We start from the raw sequence: 20,364 nt of genomic DNA, 5'->3' as shown, positions 1-20,364 counted from the left end.
AAATGTATTCCTGAATTAAGGCCTTTCTCTGAAGAATATCTGCTCTATATATCAGATTGTGAGGAGCTGTTTCACAAGAATCTACCTGGGCTTAGTGTGAAGTCCAATTTTATCTAGTAACTTCACTAATCATTTTAACAGAGAATATAAACCACAGAAATGAAATACAAGGAGGAGTGCTGCAGACATTGCTGTGCAAAGAGAATAAATTCAGCCATCTATCACGAAGAGGATGTTAAGAGCTCTGTTTGAACTGTAAAATACAACATACCTAAGCTTGGATGTAAAACCTGTTTTGCTGTCCTCTGACTCCTGACTGTTTGTCTTTACAACCTCTTTTAACGTTTGTTTATGCAACAAGTACACTCATTGTACACATATATTTATCACGTCAATGGAAAAATATGTTGGCAGGCTGATTCTTAAATTTGTTCCAGTGCAGAGATGCCAAGTCAAGTTTGAGAAATTTATTACAAAGCTACATCACAGTTAAATGGCCCACAGAAAAGTAATGTAAAATTTAATTGGGCTAAGGGGAATGTAGTTTAGTAAGAATTGAAGAAAAAAATTATAATAAACATTATATCCAAAATATAAATATTTACAATTTTTATATGCTTCAGCAATTCTCCTCTGTTTATATGCAGAATATATAATATATATTCTCTGGATTTTGTTGTTATCAAAAGTCAATTAAAGTAAGTAATTCACAAAAAATATTTCCAAACTGTGTTGGCATAGACTGTAGAATATTTATATTAATTTTAAGTGCATATTTTGAAACAAATTTCCAAATTTAACCTGCATTTGGATCAAATCTGAGAGTCTGCCCACCTACACTTTTTTCCAGTCTTACAGTAGAAATAAGATTGTAACAAGTATATTTGCTGCACACAGAAATGTGAAAGAATTTGCAAAGACTCTAGAGTGAAGAAATATCAAGCTAAATGTTTTTACATCCAAGTTTAAGACAGTTCCTTTATCCATCTACTTTATTGTGCCATTTCCATTTTCATGATTGTAATTTTTTCACAAAAAAACACAGACATCTTTAGTCTGCAAGTTTTATGAATATCTCTTTGGCGTGTTGTTTTATATCAGTTCATGTAGCAACACATTCTTCTTTGAATGCTGTTGAAGCTCTTTTCTCAAGTCAGAGTTACAGATTTCTTCACAGTCATCCTTGGAGTGCCTCATAGGTCTCACTCAATTTCTTTTCACAAGAACCCTTCAGAGGTAAAAGCATAGGTGAAGAGAGACAGAGAAAGTTTAAGACTAAAACTGCTTACTAATTCAGAGTTTGCAATTTGCAACTGTGACTGAGCAGCACTTCAGAAAAATCAGATGGTAAATCCTCAGGAGAAAGTCTTGCTCAACCTCCAGAAACTCCTGTGTGCAGTGAACTCACTGCAAATACCACCTTAAAGGTTTTGATTGCCAGTCTAATAAGCCAATAAGGTTTTTCGAAGGCTTATGACATGGTCAGCTTGGAGCATTTTTCATATAGGACACCTAAAACTATATCCCTGATGATACCTCAGTATACTTTACAAATTGCAGGTCCTGAAATCTGTTTCTGAAACAGGAGAACATTAAAGGTTCTCAAAATAAAGGATTTTAAGATAATTTGTTTAGAATTCATCTTCCCTTAATCATGTTCTTGATATATAACATGAAGTGTCACATGGCCTTACTTATGGAAAATGATTAAAAGAGTGCCTGTAATGCCAATATTTATTATTTGGAATGGATATTGTCAAGATTCTACTGGCAATCACTGTGCATGCCATGCATGCACACACTTTGCATCATATGTAGCAGTTTAACAGAGGTCTTTGAGCAGAAGCAAGCTAGTTTTGGACTCCTCACTGACTTCAGCTCATACGGTCAAAAACCTCAGGGTGTTCTTTACATTCTTCTTCAGTCTCAGATTAATACTTTTCCCCATTTTCATACAGTGAAATATTTTTCTAACATATTAGTTACACGTGTCTTGGCCAGTCAAGTCACATTGCTTAGACCCAGGGCTGATAGAACTACAGAATAAACCGGGAAATCAGGGCACCATTTAGCCCAAGGGTTAGACTACATGCCTAGAGTACCCCCAAGAACTGGTTTTCCAACCTGTTCTTAAAAATACCCACTCACATGTTTCCTGAAACATGGACCAATTTGTGGTCGTGGGAATGCACATACCTTTAAAATAGAGCATATATGAGGTAGATTACATCATCTACAGCTTTAACCACTGCTAAGAATCTGGATTCAAATTAAATAACCTGTGTGCTATAATCAAACTAGTAGCACAAAGTTTGATATATTTCCATGTCGCAAGTAAGTTACTCCTTATTTATAAAACTAAAAAAAACAAAAGAGATATTGTACTTTGCAGGTTTCTTTTTCTCAGGTTTTCTGGGAGCTTAATAATTGAATTCAGTGGCTATAATTTGTAGCCATCTGAGCTCAAAAGTGAATGGAGGAAGGACAATGAGAATAAAAAACATCCTGAAGCATTAACACCCCTGAGACAATTTAAGGAAAATCTTGAAATTTTCAATTTATCTTCATGAGCCACAGCACTGCCAGACTTTCTGTGGTTTTTTACTTCAAATCAGTGTCTGTAACTCTTCTCACTACCAACACATAAAATGTGTGAGAGAGATTATAGGTTGGAAAGCACAACACATGAATATATTACACAGAAGGATGAAATAAAAAAGGAGACTGCACTGCCAACTATGGGCACCTCTGACATTAGGAAATTTAGGAGAAAATACCTTTCTTTCTTCCCCTCTTTATTTGTTAAGTAAGAGTAGGCACAGGCCATCTGGAGGAAGGGGCTAGAGACAGAGCAAATAAGTTGTTTTTTGGTGACTGACAGACAAGTGAAACAGAGCATCAATGAACAAAGAATGAAGAGAAGCAGCAGGTTCGAAGAGCAGATGCCTCATTAAAAAGACAGAATTGGAGGTGATAGTGGGAAATACAGAAGAAAGCAGGAAAAGAGAAAAATCCTTATCTCCCCACTGAATGTGCTTTTTTTCTTGTTTATAGTGCTCCACAGCTCCCTTCTTTCTATTTGCCTTGTATAGTCAGGTACTACCAAATGTGTGTGGGTTTTCTTATAAAGAGCAGCAAGTCTTTTACTTCAGCCAGGATAATAGTAATGATGGCCAAGACCACATCTTGAGAGGGCTTTCTTTCCATTACCGATTCATTAAGCAAAGCACTAGTTGAAACTACTGCTAATAAATCACTGCTGCCTATCAAAGCTGCAGTAGCAACCTACAAAAAGAACAATAGCATGTGAACAATTTTAAAAACAGTGCAAAACCCCTCTTGCTTCTTATTATTTTGAGTAGCAATAACAAATTGCTAATCCTATAATATTCACCACTAATAAGAAAAGTGTGAGAAAAGGCTTTTTCTCCCATCCTCTCTTTAGTGCATCTATGGAGTAAGATTTTAATCCTTCTCTCAATAGATCTCCAACACCTGTTGATTTCCTGTTGCCCTTAATAAATAACTCAGAGTTTCTTATGCTGACTTCATCTGAGGTGGTTAGCACTTATTCTGAATTGTTGGCATTTCCTATTGTAAATTCACTTCAGAAGTATTAATTTAATGCTTCAGCTATTTCATTATTTTTTCTGGCTTGGTTCCCAAACATTTTCTTAGCAACCCATTATAACAAACACTGAGGCTCATGCTTAGCATATTTATTTTGTATCTATTTCAGGTGCCACTGATTTTCTACCATTTGGAACCTATGAATTCTTTAATAGGAGTTAATGTGAGGACTAACCATCTGATAGCTGTTATGCTGATATGGCTCCATGTTTTTTATTACCGTCTTTAAAACAGACAGTGTTTGCAGATAACTAATTCTGTGCTATTTGAAACAATAGAATTGAGTATTCTTACAACGTTCAAAGCATCCATATAGAAAATATACATTTTTAAATACATGAAGAAGTCAGTTGACTATGAGAACTTACACATGATGCTAGCAACATAGCAGGAACTAAAGCGTTTTCTTTTTGAACTATTCCCATATATAAAATATAAAATCGTGCTGATTCACTGGAGGAAGTTTGCAGTGCAATTTGTTTGAAGACAATATTTGCAAATATTTTGCAAATGATATTTTACTTCTTAACTGAGACCTTCCTCTTTCTAGGCAGTCAAACAATTTTCATTTCTAACTATACCTTTCAAATTTCATTTCTTAGAAACAACATATTTTATTTTTACTTTTGTTGAGAAAACTAGAATTGCTTTATTGGACTAGACCAGTCAGTAACTTAGCTGGCTGAGTTTTCTGGTTCACAAAGACGCAGTACAAGAAGCTTTAGTAAGGTCTAAAATAAGCTTTCATGAGCAGCTGTGGAATAATCCATTCAACAGGTGAGTTTCCTTTTACAGACAGGAGTTTAAGTTAGCTTATGCCCTGAAGAATAAATCATTATTTCTTTTTCAAGACAATTGTTTTTTCTAAATCCTACAGATTAACTCAAATATTTTCATAGGAATGAGAATTATTTTTTTCACTCTCACCTCAGTAAGGCCTGCTAGCAAGGTGTTCCCAATGCTCACTGTGCAGTATTTGGAAATCATTTCCAGTTTTAAAATTATTTTTATTTGATCTGCAAATAAGACAAAGGGTAAATGCATCCAGTGCAGCTGGACTTGAAGAAAGTAAGCTGCCATAGGATAAGGGAGATGATCCTTCCATGCAGATCTGGAGGCACTTGGTCTGGCTTTATAAATATGTTGACTCTCACACATCATAAACAAAAAAGGTATTTGTAAATGGTTGAGATATTGAGGTAAAAGGTTAAATGTTAAAGTTAGTGGGTAATACTAAGTTATTCAGGATATTAACAACAAGGGTAAACAGTGAAGAATTACAGAAAACCCTTACAAGAGCAAATGACTGGGAAAAAACAGAAAATGGCATTCACTGTAGACAGCTGTAAAGTGATGTAAATGGATTAAAAAAAAACAACCCCAAGCTTACATATAAAAAATGTGAGCTAATAATTATCACTGAGGAAATGGATCTTGTAATTATAATAGAATCGTCTATGAAAATGTATTCTTCAGTTTATTTGTCAGTAGCAGTCCAAAAACTAAATCAGATGTTAACAATCATTAGGAAAGAAATGGAAAAGCAGAAGAAACCACCAAACCACTCTATAAATCCCTGATATATTTCAGTGGAACGTTGTACAGAAGATATCAAAAAGGGATGAGGAAAGATATGAAAGCATATCCACATGCAAAATGAGCAAATAGATTGTGATCTTCAGACTGGAAATTGGCCTATGGAATCATGAGTTAGAAAAAGCAAGCAGGGGATGATTATTCATTATCTCTACCAAAATAAAAGACTTTGGAATGGTGGAGGAGAAGGAGGGGGAAAGTATCATAGAAATGAAATTAGCAAGGGACAAGTTCAAAACAAACAACAGGAATGTCTTTTTTCCCCACAGTGCATTTATCTGTGAAACTCATTGTGACAGATGTTAACTTATGCAAGTTGAGCACATGGCTTGCTAAATTTGTGGGAAGGACAATCCATCAGGTGCAGTTAAATATGAAGATGCTACCTTTCGTTCAAGAAGTCTCTGAGTCATAGAAGCCTCTGAAGTTTGGGACAAGATTACGGGAAAATGTCACTTCATGTTTGCCCTATTCTTCTATCCTTGCTTGGCAGCCACTCTGCACCTCTGTCGGACAGATACTGGGCTAGGCAGACCTTTGGCCTGCCACGGTACAACCAGTTCAATGTTTTATCTTTTCTGGAGTGGTCAGTATTTGGTGGAGTTGTACTATGTCCCTGTTTTCTTTCCTTGCTTCCAGTAATTGCCCTGCTTATCTACTAGAGATGGTTTCTTTTACTGGGCTTTGCTTCCATTGCCCTGTAATGATAGACTTCATATATTTTTATCTTACTGCATTTTACACCCTTCAGGAAGGTGTAAAATGGTTACAGAGTAGGCACACATTTATATTTACTCTATGGCTTACCACAAACACCTCTAAGTAGCCTAAAGGGATGTCAGTGAAAATGAGAATCCAGTCCTTGGAAATCAGCCCCAAGCATGCTAACAATTATATACATTTACATAATTTCAAATATTTGTAATAATCTAATATTTTGTTCAACCTTTTAAAGAGAATTTCACTGAAAAACTAATTCCACTCACTCTTCAAAATCACTCCATTTTGGGGATCCCATGCACTACTTTTGTCAAGGATGTAGTCACTGTAGCTTGTGCCATTCTGATGTGCAGATTACGTTGATAACTATAATAGAAGTCAATGAAAAATGTACTTCATTACCTTGAAATGATCTGAAGGACTCGGGTAATTTTCCTTTTAGCAGAACGTCTGCCAATGTAAGAAACAATAGCAGAGGCCAGAAAAGCATGTTTTTCACTGTTCTTTCTCTGGTTATTGAACATTAGATTACACACACACAAAGCCTTGTACAAACAAATAACTTTATCTTCTTTTTACCATTTGCTTTGTCATATGAGCTCTCAGTGAGCACTTCTTTGCTGGGTAAATGAAGCAACAAGGGTGTTTAGGGAAGGAAAACCAGTTTATCTAAAGGAAATCCTCAGGAAAACTGTATATCATAAAGGATTTTCCTAGAAGCAGAATGAATTTAGCCTTACATTTAGGTGCCCAAAAGCATGATGAATATGATTGTGTATTCCCTGTGCACTATTTGCCTTCTCTTGACAGGACAAGTAGTTTAAGAGAAAGAAAATCTCATCTGAGTCCTGTTGATGTATCACTTCTGAAGCCAGTGAGATCTCCCTTACACCAAACTGTTCCAGAGAATTTGGTAAAATGAGGAAGTGGGAACTAACTGCTACTCTTCTGTCTTCCCTCCTTCAGCAAGTTGTAAATGCAGACATGCATCTTCATGTGAGTGTTGTATGATCATGTTATCAGCATTAGCTTGCTTAGGGTTGGCATGGGGTTTCAGGATCCCAGAAGCAAAATTAGGTTTTGTTTATCTTTTATCCCTTAAAAATTAACAATAAAAAAGAATTTGTAAATTATGTTGAAGGTCCCAACCTTCGAAGGTCCCAGAATCTCATTTTTATATTCCTATGTGCTGACAGTATTTTAATGGAACAGCAAAAGAAACATAGCCTTAAATCCAGTGAGTGAAAAAAGCAAACAAAAAAACCAAACAGTTAAGAACAAATGTCTTTTAGAAGTGTCTTCGTTTTGCATTCGCTGGGGCTTAATACAGCAGTCCTTACACAACCAGCGGCTGCACCGAGGTTGCTCAGATGTGAGAAACGTTGAAGGCTACAAAAAAAGCCCTGTGATTATTTTTAACCAGGGATCAATGTTAAGCCGATTAGCATAAATGCTTCTTTAATTGTGACAAAATTCCCATTATGACAGCGTGAACCGCTCTCACGAAGAAAAAGCCTGCATGCTGAGAGAGGGAGACGGACCAAATTCAATTCCCGACAGATTTGTCCGAAGGAGTGAGCTTCGGGCTCTTTTTGTTTGGTGTCTTGTTTTGTTTTGACGACTCTTTTGCGGGGTGGCAGTTGTTCGAATTTCAGAGGCAGTGGAGGTTGGTGGCGGTGCTGGTCCCTGAGGCGCCCTCCCTGGGGGCTCCCCGCTCTCGCAGCTCCCCTCCCCCTGCTTGCCCCTGCCGCCCAGGCCCAGCCCCGCCCGACCAACAGCTGCTTCCTGCTGCCCCACACAGGGCCCAACAGCCCGCGTGGGGAGGGCCAGCCCTGCTTCCAGTGAGTGCTGGGACTCGTTTCCATTAACATTGGATTTCAGCCTAAAAAAAAAATTATATAAGGGATACAACTGCATATGAGCGTACAGGGACATACGATTCGCCTTACCGCCTCTGTGAGAGAGATGACCACTTCCCTCCCCCTCACCACTTACCTCCAGGCACAAGTGCAGGTGAGAAACGGCATTTGCTCCTCTCTGCCGCTCCCTGTATTACGGTCCTGTTCCCTTGGGTCTCACCCTTGACATCGCCAGTTTCTGTCACTTGGGATCAGACAGACCCGCCATCATTTAGGCCAATCCCACAAACACATTTATTTGAAGATGGGGATCAAAACCTTGATTCCCTGGCAGGACTTAATATTCATAATGAGAAGCCTGACCTGTTCTGGCAGCCAATTATACAAAACAATATATACGGTTTAACACATTATTATCAGCGAGAACAAAATCAAAGCCAAAGTATGATCTCATTCTTCCATATAGCATATTAACCTATTAAAAGATTTAGCGTATTCCATCACAGAAGTGAATTAATAATTAAATGAAAGCTGTCCAGTGCTTTCTCACATTTTATGTACAGGATTTGGTAGGGAAAGGGGTGTTAGCTTATATTAGGAAAAAAGGCAGCTTAACATTGATTAGAAGCTTTAAACTGAAAAACAAAACCTCCATACAATGCTATCCCAGTTCCAAAATAATAAGTTCTTCCAGAGCACATTCTCAGGAGATGTGTTTATTTTTAAGCAGAGATAATGATACATCCTTCGTAGTGTACAGACTGTATGCTTAACTGTCTGTTATTACAACTTGAATATTAGTTATTTTAATACAAATAGCTAAATACATTGACAAAGACAAATGAAGCCGTAGAAGAAATTAGCTGAACATCTGCTATTGTGAATGAGTTTTTCATCTGTGACTATACTCAAATTGTGGCAGTACAAACTTTCAGGCACAACGTATTCCCTTGTGCTGGTGCCTTTTCATCTGTACAATAATGTTATTCATAATTAAATATATGATTCTTTTAATTTTGATTATCTAGTTCTGCGGATTGTTCACAGAACACAAGGTTAAGATTGACCAAAACTAACACTGACAATCATTTTGATTGATACCGCATGTTGGGGGGTTTGCACCTTTTTCCTCCTATGTATCTTCTTAGCATTCTGAGATATAAACTAAATGAAATGGAAAGTTTCTTTGGGTCTTGAAAGTATAAATTACTAAGAGTTCCAACCTAGTACGACATGAGCAACAAGGAGATAGCACATCCCAATGGTACAGGACACAATCATCATGGGGAAACCCAACCTGAAACAACAATGAAATAAAAAAAAATCAGTAAGGATACGGTACTTTGTTCTCCAAGCAATTTATGAGAAGGAAGTTTAACGGTTATCCTACACATTCCTAGCCCCAGATACGCTTATAGCAGTGCCAAAAACCTTGATATACTCTGAGATTATGACAATGACTAGGACGCTAATATTCAAGTTTACATTTCTCCTTCCAGCCTATTTAGAACATGGATGGTCAACATTAGAATAATTTCATTGACTTCAATGCATTTTTTCCAATTTATGCTCAGAGTCTAGCAAGTCTTTTTTTTTTTCTAGACAATATGCAATTGTACAGGTAAAATAGCAATTCTTAAAAGTTATGCACCACTAGAATAGATCATCCAGTATGTATCACTTCAAATTAGGTGTGTGTCCCTCATATGGTGCTTATAACTTAATTTAAGACTGGAACCGCTTAAATTGTTTCCCTGTAGATCTCTAGTCACATACCACTAGTATTCATCTTCCATACTGCTCACCAGGTTTAATAGACTTGAAACTAATGGGAAAGTCTTAAAAGCTAACATAATTTCCTGGACTGTTGGAAATAACCTCCAGGCAGCTATAAAAGTGCTAAAACGTTGCCATCCTATCAAAACAGTTATTTGTTTTTAAGCTTTTCAGACAACACCCAGATTTTACAACACCCAGATTTTACACTTCCTCAGCATGTGAAACCGTGTATATAAAATGAAAATCAAACTTTTGATTGGTTGACTGCAGTTGGTCCACTCTCCCTCTTTCTACCTACAGCTGCAATTTCACTCTAAACCTTGAGATCCTCATGGGTCAGGTTTTTTTCAGCACTATTTTGCTGAAAAGCTGATTGATGTAGGCATAGATGTGACCAGCAGAATAGAGGTGCTCTCACTTTAATAGCTGTTGTTTCAAGTAACTGACAAGGGGATTTCACCAGGAACAGAGGTCACTGCGAATACACATAAATGAACAGCCCTGACCTATAAAGCTTACAGAATAATTAGGAAAGCAATAAAATCCAAACATTCTAAAGAAAAAGTTGGAATTATTTAGTGAAAAACAAGCCTGTCCATGATGCCTGTTTCCTGGCTATTCTTGATCCACTATCAAAGTGAGCCCATCTTACACACTAGTAGATAAGCAAGCCAGGAACAAAAGGAGACCCTTGCAAGACTGAAAATATGCAAAGGACAAGACTGGCAGGGCTGACAGATCATCTCAGTCCTCTCTCCTTGACATCCCCCTGAAGAAGCTGGCATTGTCCTCCATCCATGACAAAATATTGGGCCTGGAGATCTGCCCCAGAAGGACAGTTCCAATTTCTGGCCCCAGGGGCTTTCTTCTCCATCTCTCTGGGATTTGGGAACTGGTGTGCCGGTCTCTTCTGGCATTCTGGTAACAGGCGTTACTAGTATTATCAGTATTCTGGCTTCAAAGGCGTTGATTGTTAAGTTTCTATTTGGAACTGGGAGAAGAGAAAAGGAGAGGAGGAGAGAGAAGGGCTGGGTTTGCTCAAGAGGTGAAAAACATGGGGAATTGCTAGGAAGGATCATAAGATTATCACAGCTTTCAAATATTTCCTGAGATGTCTGAAATTCACTTGCATGTGTTCATGTATTTTTCTTTTTTGTTCAGATGAACATGTATAAATATACTGCAGATAAGCATTATTTCTCTTCCACATTGACTCGTCAGACCTTTACTTTTGAATGGCTCGTTACTCTAAAGAGTTGAATCATTATCCAGTCACTAAATTATGATCAAGCCAATAGTATTGCAAAACAGGAGAACTAAAGATTCCCTTGGAATTATTTTAGAAAAAAGGCAAAAAAAAAATTAATTTGATGGTTAGCCAATCGCTTCTCAGACCATAGTGACCCTTTCCTACCTCCTCTTAGCATATCTGATCTTTGGCCATCCCTAATCTCACTTATATAAAAGTGTCCAGATAGGGCAAAAAAGCAGAAACAGTAATGGTTGTAGGAATAAAATAGCATGGTTAAAAAATCCTCCTACAGACTGCAATATATCTAATGAATGTTCCCTGCAGCTCTATCCACATGACAGGCTGGTGAACCGGAGATTGCTACAACTCTCATAAGAAAACAGGCTGTTATTTGACAGAAAACAGAATGTTATTGACCTCACAGTTAGCAAACAATAAACTGGTACTGGGAGGAGTGAGGATAGCACAGATCTTAATCTGCACTAATACAACCTAACAAATCTCCCTGGAGAATACACAGCAGCTCAGCAGTGAATGGCAGTATAATGCCTTTGTGCAGAACGGCAAGAGGAGGGAAGAATCAGAACAGATTCAATGGCTACTCTACCATTAAAAAGAGAACAGAAAAACTGATTCCAGCTTGAAGGAGGTCTGTTCAACATATGGATGAATTATACAACGCAACGTGCAATCATGTAGGAATTGTAATCATGCCCCCACTATCACAGTGCGAGTCAAATGTGTAGCTGGAACCAAGCACAGCCATCCTGGGTGGGTACCTCATTTCCTTTATTTATCTTGGATGTTTGCATAGGGCCCAACTAATGAAGCCATTACTCTCATTGCATGCATGATTACCCCTTAACTTGAGAACTGAATTTCAGGCCTCCTGGTCTGAGCACTAATATATTTGGATTAAATTCACTGTTGAATCTGTGTACCAAAGAGAGGGAAGAGATAATACTAAAAGTCAGTGAATATTAGTTACTGCACAGTTAATCAATTACCTGGATTAGTTTGGTGCCCGAACGCTACCTTTTGCACTCCCCAAAAGGAAGATACAGCTCCTGTCCCAGGCTACCTACAATGTAATGTTTAGGTACCTACATTTTCTTTAGTTATATCAAACCTAAGAACAGATTTTGAAAAACATAAAAATTACTTCCACCAACTCTCTTTTTCAGGATGCTCCTTGAAGTCAAAAAAGGCAACATGCCGTTCAGTTGTTCCTGCCCAGAAAAAAGGGATCAGCAGAGCTTAGAAGTCATAACAACTTTTCTTACACTAAAACTTCAAACTATCGAGAAACAGTAACTGGCATCCTGGGTATAAAAATACATTTTTGCACAACCTTGTAACACAGCTGACATGACATTTTTCTAAATAAAGAGAACAGGGCAGATATATCCTGTATTGGCTAGTCTTCTATTCCCTCTCCCACACTGCAGACAAGCAGATACATATGCCCTGCATGGCACAAGAGGTTCGTCCTGACTCTCCACAGACAGCTCAAGGAGACTGCACCTGAGTTTTCACTGATGCAGAGAAGAAGCAGAAGTCAGCCACAAGGGATGGATGGATGAAAGGGTCTAGCATTCACCTCACTCTTCCCTCCTTCTCTTCTTGCTAGAAGTCTACACCTAAAACTGCAGTTTAGATGAAACCACACACCTTAAATATAACAACCAGCAGATACTAGTTCAGTAACTACCTAGATACTAGTGAGGGCATTTCAAATGAGAGCCGCAGGGATTTTTCTTGAACGAAGTTTTACTTATTAATAAATACAGTGATCCATTAGGGAAAAAGCTTGGAAATCACCCCAGTGAGGGAGAGTCATCAGACTCTGTGGAGAACAGAATTCAGAATGTTCTTAAGAGAGTCAAATGAGAATTTGAAATGAACAAGATGAAACTTTGTAAAGGTAAATGTGAAATATGTATTAGGAGAAGTCAAACATGGGCACAAAAGCAGCAAGGGAAGTGAAACTTTTTGTTGATAATGACCTATTTATTCTTGATCCTGCCTCAGTGCAAGATTTCTGATTCTGTATTACTTAGAAAAGAAGGAAACTTCTTTTTGATTATTCTGGGTATAAATCCTATTTTTACTGCTTGTATATGGATATGAATATCACATTTTTTTAGGTGATAATTTTATCCAATATTATTTGCTAATTAATAATAGTGAAGCCTTTGGGGTCTGTATTTCATTTTCCTGGACTAAATGATCTCTTACGGTTCCTTCCAGCTCAATTCTGTGATGCTTTGAGAAACAGGAAGACCTAGGACGTACAAAACCCAAGTTCAGTGCCCTATTCTCTCTGATTTGAGATGTGGCATATGAAGTCTTCTCACCTGTAGAAGTCATGCATACAGGCACAACAGTCACTGCCTTTCTGACACTTCTGAATATGTAACTAAAACAGCCTGTGCCTCCTTGGGGAGTGGTCTGTGGAGGATCCATGCCTCCAAAGAAATGGGGCACCGTTAGTTGTTCCCAAGTGGGAAAGAGACAGCAGAAATCTCCCAAGATCAAGCCCTTGGTGGTGAAAGAAGCCTGGTGGTAGCCAGCGGGAAGAGTTAAAGCTAACTTCCACTCTCACTTACATTCCTGTGCAATTTAAATTATACCAGTCGGGTTTGCATCAGACTTAACATTTTGCTCTTCTCCCTGCATACCAGTTTAGTACTACAAGTTCTGTAGTTCATATGGTATAACCTTCTCATTCACCTACTTGTTCCTCTGTTATTCCACACAGAGTGAGAAAGCATCATTTGCACACCTGAAGAACAGCACATCATCATAAACAATACTTAACAAAGGAGGGATGAGGGATAATTCCATCTCATTCCTGGGCAGATGCATGATATGCAATGCTTTGCTTTGAAAGTTTGGTAATAATCACAAGCTCATTCTTAAAAACACATCACAATACCTATGAAAGCAGCCTCAAAAATGAGACCCGGGTATGGATACACTTAGAAGATAATTAAGGTTATCTCTGAATGAAAGGAAAGTTATACTTTCAATGAAGTTGAAACTGAAATGAAACTTTCAATGAAGTTTCATAATTTGAGTTATAAAGTAATTTATGTATATTTCTTTTCAACAATAAGGTATAAACATTCATGATTTTTAATGAAAAGGATCTATCTAACCCTCATGAATTAAAATTTACAAGGGTGTTTTTTTAATGGAAAATAGGACAATTTTGGTTTGATGAAAAACAGAAATCATCTATTTAACAAAACGTATATAGGTCTATGTAAGTTATAGCCTAATGCAATACAGCTCAATGAGCAAATTCTTTTTTTGTACCTCAGCTAGGATTGCATAAGAGTGTGAAATTCTTTTCTGAGTACAAAGGGGAGAGGAGAAAATTAACTTTATAAATTTAAGACCCATTTGTGAATATTGTCATTTCTGAAATTCTCCATATTTTTCAGTCTATGAAAAACAATCTATAAATTATTTCAAATAATTTCTTATACATTCATACATATACAACTTCAATTACTTTTTTATACATTCTTAGATGTATAGCTCATTTCCATTGTGATTGTTTGCTACCAAATTCTCCTATGGAGACACTCTCTGAAAAGTCTTTATTTTGAATTTTCTTCCTAATTGTAGAAGTAAATAATTGCTCAGAATTTCTTGCAGCAAAAAAAATCCATTTTTAGTAGCTGTATTGATTAATTCTTTGCTTGTGGAAATTGAAAGGAGAGATTTTTAATTTATTGTCTGACTTGCTCTCAAAGCCACTAGGAATTCTCCTCTCAGTTAATTTGTCTGTTCTTATTACATCTATAGTCACTTTCCTGTCATCCTATTTCTTCTCTCCTTTTGTTTCAAGACAGTCTGCCTTATGCATCTCTTGTCATTTTGGTTGTGTCAAACTTTTCATCATTCCAAATCTTTGATATACTAATCCGGTTTACCTGAAAGAATAGGCTTTCCTGACTGTTTAAAGGAAACAACTAAAAATGTTTATCACATGCCTATGACCCCTTCAAATACAGGCACCTGTTGTAGCTCAGAAAGCAGGTGGCTAAAACTGCCAGTGATCATTAATGCACCATTAAATCGCTGTGAATTTCACACAGCCTGGAATTACATAAAAATTACAGTGTGGTTACCTACTAGTTACCATACATAGTAGTTACTGTGTGATTTAAATCACTGAACAAAACCTGTAATCCTATTTTCTTCTGATTGCTAAAATTATAATAATTTCTCCTGATACCCTATCTGTTTTGAGTCTATGCCAAGATTTCTCAAAGAGTCACTGCCAGTAGTGAACCTCAGATCGAGAAAATCAGATCCTGAGAGAAAAATCAGAGGTATTAAGTTTTACCTCCTACATTCAAGAACGCCCTCCTAGAAGTACTTCACTGTAATCTCAACACTTTTATGTGCAGAACCAGTAGTGAGCCTTTCTTTGGCCATCCAAAATTCTTGTTGCAGTATCTGTCTAGCTCTTGGGTCTATGTGGCACAAAAATACAGGACTGTCAGAAGAGGTGACTGATAACTATCCAAAAGCTATTCCTCTGTGACAAGCCAGCAATCTGATAGGAGACACCTGTATGATACACCATGAAAAAATAGGAAAATACATCAATCCCAGTAAAAAATGCTGTAACTGATTATTTAAAAACAGTAATAGACTAATAGTTAGATGACAACAGCAGCTAACACTAGAAACAAATATGCAATTCTAGTAGGAAATCATGAAATCCTACAAACGTACAGGAGAGAATAGAAAGTGAAATACAGAAACTAACTTAAAAACAGAGATAGAACTAACAGTGACATTTTAATGGGGAAGAGGAACACATCACTGATAAATTTATGGAATTCAGTTTTTTCACTTTTCATGTGCATCTGAACTCTAATATCCCTTTAAATTAACAAATCAGTATAAATAATTTGAAAATGTGCATGAGGTGTTCAAAACCTCGTGTCTAGGTGACAACGGAAAAAATATATATTTAAGCTCCTACATTGAGCCTCAAAGGTCCCATGGCAAAGATAAATACACTATGTTTACATGAGAAGGAGACTGACTTTGGACAAGCTCATTGGCATCACAGCATGTAAAAGAAGCTAAATTCGGACCCATGTGTATGTCAGCATGAGTTTTACTAAGTTCATATAGAATTCAAGTTCAGATTACTTAGCTCTATAGAAAGGCCTTAGCGGGATGATGTTATAGAGAGACATTCACAAGACAGTATCTGAAAAATCTCTTAAGTTTAAATCACTTGTTCAAGCAAGGGAATAATCCCATCCCTAATTTAGCATACATGATTAAGTGTTTTGGTGGACAAGGAGTCAAACAGACAAATCAAGAGACCCCATGTACTTCATCTGCAGAGTCTCTCTTAAAAGATATCCAAAGGCAGGAAAGCCAGTGTCACAATTACCTGGTATGGATTCCCCTGTGTGCCCATCTTTGCTGTATCAACAGGAGTTTTGGCTTTTATGCATCCTCACACCCTATGGCATGAAACCTCTGACAGGGTCACCAACAGGTAAGTCGCTGCTTCAAGTGAAAATTAGTTATTCCAGATGTGAATGATCCAACTATCCAAAGACTCACAAGAGTGCCCCTGCTTCCCTCCACTTACTTTCTACCTCACTACCAAAACCTAGAACCAACCAAACATGTTTAACGTTTCAGGCTCATCCTTTTCCCACAAAGCTTGCACCAGGGAACAACACTCAGCCAAGGTGAAAACACAGAGCAGAGGACCCTCCAGCACTGAGGACAGCCATCTGAGCCTGCTCTCACACTTTCCGTTTCTTGAGACTGGTATAACTATTAATTACATGAAAGAAAATATCTAGTGGCAATGACAGCCTAACACACCCAATTTACATAGCTGAAACCATCTGTCCCATGATTGTCTAGGGATCAGAGACCCTCTGTTCCCAATTTTGCATTAAGTGGGCTGATGTTTCCTTAATTTCCAGAAGAAAGTAATGTCATACACGTTAGTAAAACAATCTGGCTTCCAGAGGCACTGATGAGACCAAACATATACTTAGATAAAGAAAAAGCAGCCTTTGCAAAGTCAAGACTATGACTATTAGTTCTTGTTCCCATGGGGAACTGTACATTCAGACTTTCTATATCATTACAGCTTTAAATAGCTAATCAGAGCAATCCAGTTTTCAGTATTGCTGGATCTCCTGAATTAAAAAAAAACTTTATATTTTTCTTTTAAAAATAGGCAAATGCTCTTGTATACTAGGAAGCTGAACAATATTTATATTTAACCCTGAATGCCAGTATTATAGTACAATATTGAGAAACAATTGATATCCTGTAAAAATAAATGTTTTCAATACAATAAGAGAAACACTACAATCATTAACTACTTAAGAAAAGAGCTTAGGTTACACTAGTTGCTTTCCAGATTCCAGTCAATTAACTGAAGTAATTTGAAAACACCTTTCCTCTTTTATGTTCATATTTTTCTGTTCAAAGATAATTTAGATTTAACTCACATCTGTTTTGCTTTGTTTTGTTTCTAAGCCACCATAGAAAACAGAAGAAACACACAACAGACTAAAACTAAAACTGTGTGCCATTATTGCTTTGGTTGTTTTATTTTCTATCATACATCTGGTCTCTTTAGAGATACAAAGGTCCTTCAAGCAGTTTTACTAGACAGCTTTGTACATAAGCAGCTTTCACTAAGTTCTAATACTGCTAAAATCTATACATTCCTTTAAAATTTGAATTGCTTTATATCTACTCCTTTTCAGCAATTCAATCTGTACAGTCCATTTAACAGAGTATATTTTCCCTCTTTTCCATCAACATATACTCCCAAGAAACATACAGTACACAATGTTAAAGCTCCAAAACGAGCTGTCAAAACTATGAAAGTTTATAATCAAAGCAATAACTCCATTCTTTGCCAGACAGTGTTATTATGACTATTTGAAAGTGAGTGATCTTATATGCCATATGTTGGCAAAAAGGAATATGTCAAAGACTGAATTTTAGCTCCATCTTTAGTCAGATGATTATTCTCATTTTTGTAATGTAACATACCTCCTTTTTTTTCTAACATTTGTGCTCCAAAGAGAGACCAAAGAATTGCAAATACAATATTTATTGTTCCTGCCTGCCAATGTGCAGCTAGACAAAATATTTACAGTTACATTTACCAGAGCTGAGCTAAATTCTGTAAACTTAAATTTGCACACTTTCTAGCAAATTCTACCAGTAAATCTAGTTTAAACAGTTGCAATTCACATGAGTTTCTGGACCATTAATGAAAAAAACTAAAGAGAAAAATTGTCAGGACTATTTGAGTCCCCAAATAATCCCTAAAAGTCCATTACTTAGTGATTTAATATGAAAAGTGCTGGAGGCCAGAGTAGGCCTTCTGTTCACTAAGTATTATGCGAATATGTTCTGTATAGACAGACTGGTTCCCTTACTGACTACTGAGGAAATAAACTAGGACATGCCAAGATCAGCTGTGGCATAAAGGTTCAAGATGAGCTGCTTGTGATTTTTTGAGTTTATCACAATTTCATGTCACTCCTGGGTGTATCATCATGTATCAGCAATGTATTTGCACTCCACATCCTCCAAGGAGACCCCAAAGTAAGTTTAGTCCTCAATTTTTTTTCTTCTGGTTTTGTTATAAAAGCTTCATCTCCTTCTAAAATTTAGCAAGTGCAAATACATGAAATTGATTCAGCTCCTTGGGAAAGCTGTATTTATTCCTCTCTCATGAATCTGTGTAATGAAGTATTGTTGGGAGTCTAAGGGTGAGAAGATTAGTATCATCATGGAAGACTAGAAAAGAAAAATCAATAAGGTATGTCTTCCACAACAGTACATTAAGAGACATGAGTCTCATGTACTGATTACAATATTGGTACAAAATCTCAGTACTCCTTGTAGTGAATTGTTCTCATTAATTGTTTTAATGGTTCTGATACAAATATTCAACTAATGAAATGGGCTAACGCAAAACTAGTGGGATTTACAGTGCAAAAATAAATCATTAGGACTGCAGAAATGGGTTTTGCAATGTTTAGAGTTACTGTTTCTGTATTTTTAAAAATATTTAATATATTGGAAACTCATTTTTCCTTTGATTGTTATATGCTTCTGACAAATCAAATATAAGGTAAATAACTTTTATCGAATCTGTGTTAACTTGCTTTTTCTCAGTCAGTATCCAGGATTGGAAGTTGCCTGAGTGTTGTTTCCATGAATGTCTTTCATTCCAACCCTCTCAAAAAGCATCTTAGGGCACTTTTATCCATCTCATTTTTGTCAGTATGCTCTTTTATTTTGATTAAAGCTCAGGATAAAAGGAAAATGACATTTTGCAGCAGAGATTAATCAGTTCTTCAATAATTTCAACAGAGCATTCTCAACTATTATAAAAGCCACAGATTGTGCCAAAAAGCCAAATGCTACATAAGAAATAACATGATATGTCACATTTCCCTTTCATCTTTCCCCCCATTTAGAGAATCCTGATCAGGTGTGATATGATGACAGAGAATTTATGATGGGTGTTAAAGCAGTATACAAGGACAAAGGCACAGAGTAAGTGTGTGACATAGCTAGAAAAATAAAGATTTTAAAATTGCATTTTGAATGAAAAAGTAGAATCATATCTCTTGTGCACTAATGATCATTTTTCATTATGGGCTCAGCAGATGCCTTCTGATAAAAGGTTATCAACATTATAAGGCCAGTAAACTTTCCATCACAAACCCCATGTTTCAGGAGTTCACCCAGCCTAAGGCAGGAGCATAGGGTGAATGTTTTCCGTCCAGCGCAGTGCAGTTGGAGGCTTCTCTCCAGCCCACTATGAGATGCCAACTAAAAAGGAATAACAGGCCAGCTGGATCCTCCCAAGCCCTTCCAGCGCCACAGTGCGCTGCAGTGCCCAATCCCTCCTGCCCCAGGAAAGCCACAGACCTGCACTGGTGTGCACTCCCTCTATAGAGAGCAGGAAGGAGTCAGTGTGTCAGAAGGATCAGTGGGCTGAATCTTCCTGTTAAGGTACTTCTCTCTCTACCAGTTGTGAGGAAAGCTTTCATTACCCTCAGGTCTAATTTTAAGTGAAGTAGCAAACTAAGGTTAAATAAAATGAATGCTGTTGTACAAGTTCCTCAACAAGTTAAGGCTCCCATGTACAAAGCATTAAACAAACATATACTATATGAATATATATCCCCATAGACTGTGTTACAAATAAATACCAACAGCCACAAACTGCTTACAACATGAAAGAGAAGACCTAACAAATGAGCAAGATAGAAAGTGTATACTGTGGAGAGGGCAAAAAAGTACCATTGGTAGGATGTTTTAACTTGGGCTAGCTACATGACCAGTTCACAGACTTACAAGTCAGTCAGAAGTGTTGACTGTCTAATTATTATAGATGGCAGGTAACCTTTAAGGTACATCAGTTTGAAAGGTCAGAATGTGAGAAAACCCAATTCTCTACTCCTAAAAATTTATGCCTTAAATTTT

The 20,364-nt window shown here is 37.1% G+C and overlaps 1 protein-coding gene across 1 annotated transcript in view; it reads right to left on the bottom strand.

Annotated features, from left to right (window-relative positions):
- Positions 1–8,505: 8,505 nt before the first annotated feature.
- Positions 8,506–20,364, bottom strand: part of OCA2 (OCA2 melanosomal transmembrane protein) — a 217,772-nt gene continuing 205,913 nt past the window's right edge. The window contains exon 25 of the mRNA XM_026103160.2: positions 8,506–9,102. Coding sequence (XP_025958945.2) covers positions 9,015–9,102 — 88 coding nt within the window. The 3' untranslated portion in view covers positions 8,506–9,014. The remainder of the gene's footprint in view (positions 9,103–20,364) is intronic.

Source organism: Dromaius novaehollandiae, chromosome 1 (assembly GCF_036370855.1).
Source record: "Dromaius novaehollandiae isolate bDroNov1 chromosome 1, bDroNov1.hap1, whole genome shotgun sequence".
Classification (NCBI taxonomy): Eukaryota; Metazoa; Chordata; class Aves; order Casuariiformes; family Dromaiidae; genus Dromaius; species Dromaius novaehollandiae.
This window is presented reverse-complemented; position numbering and strand designations above follow the sequence as displayed.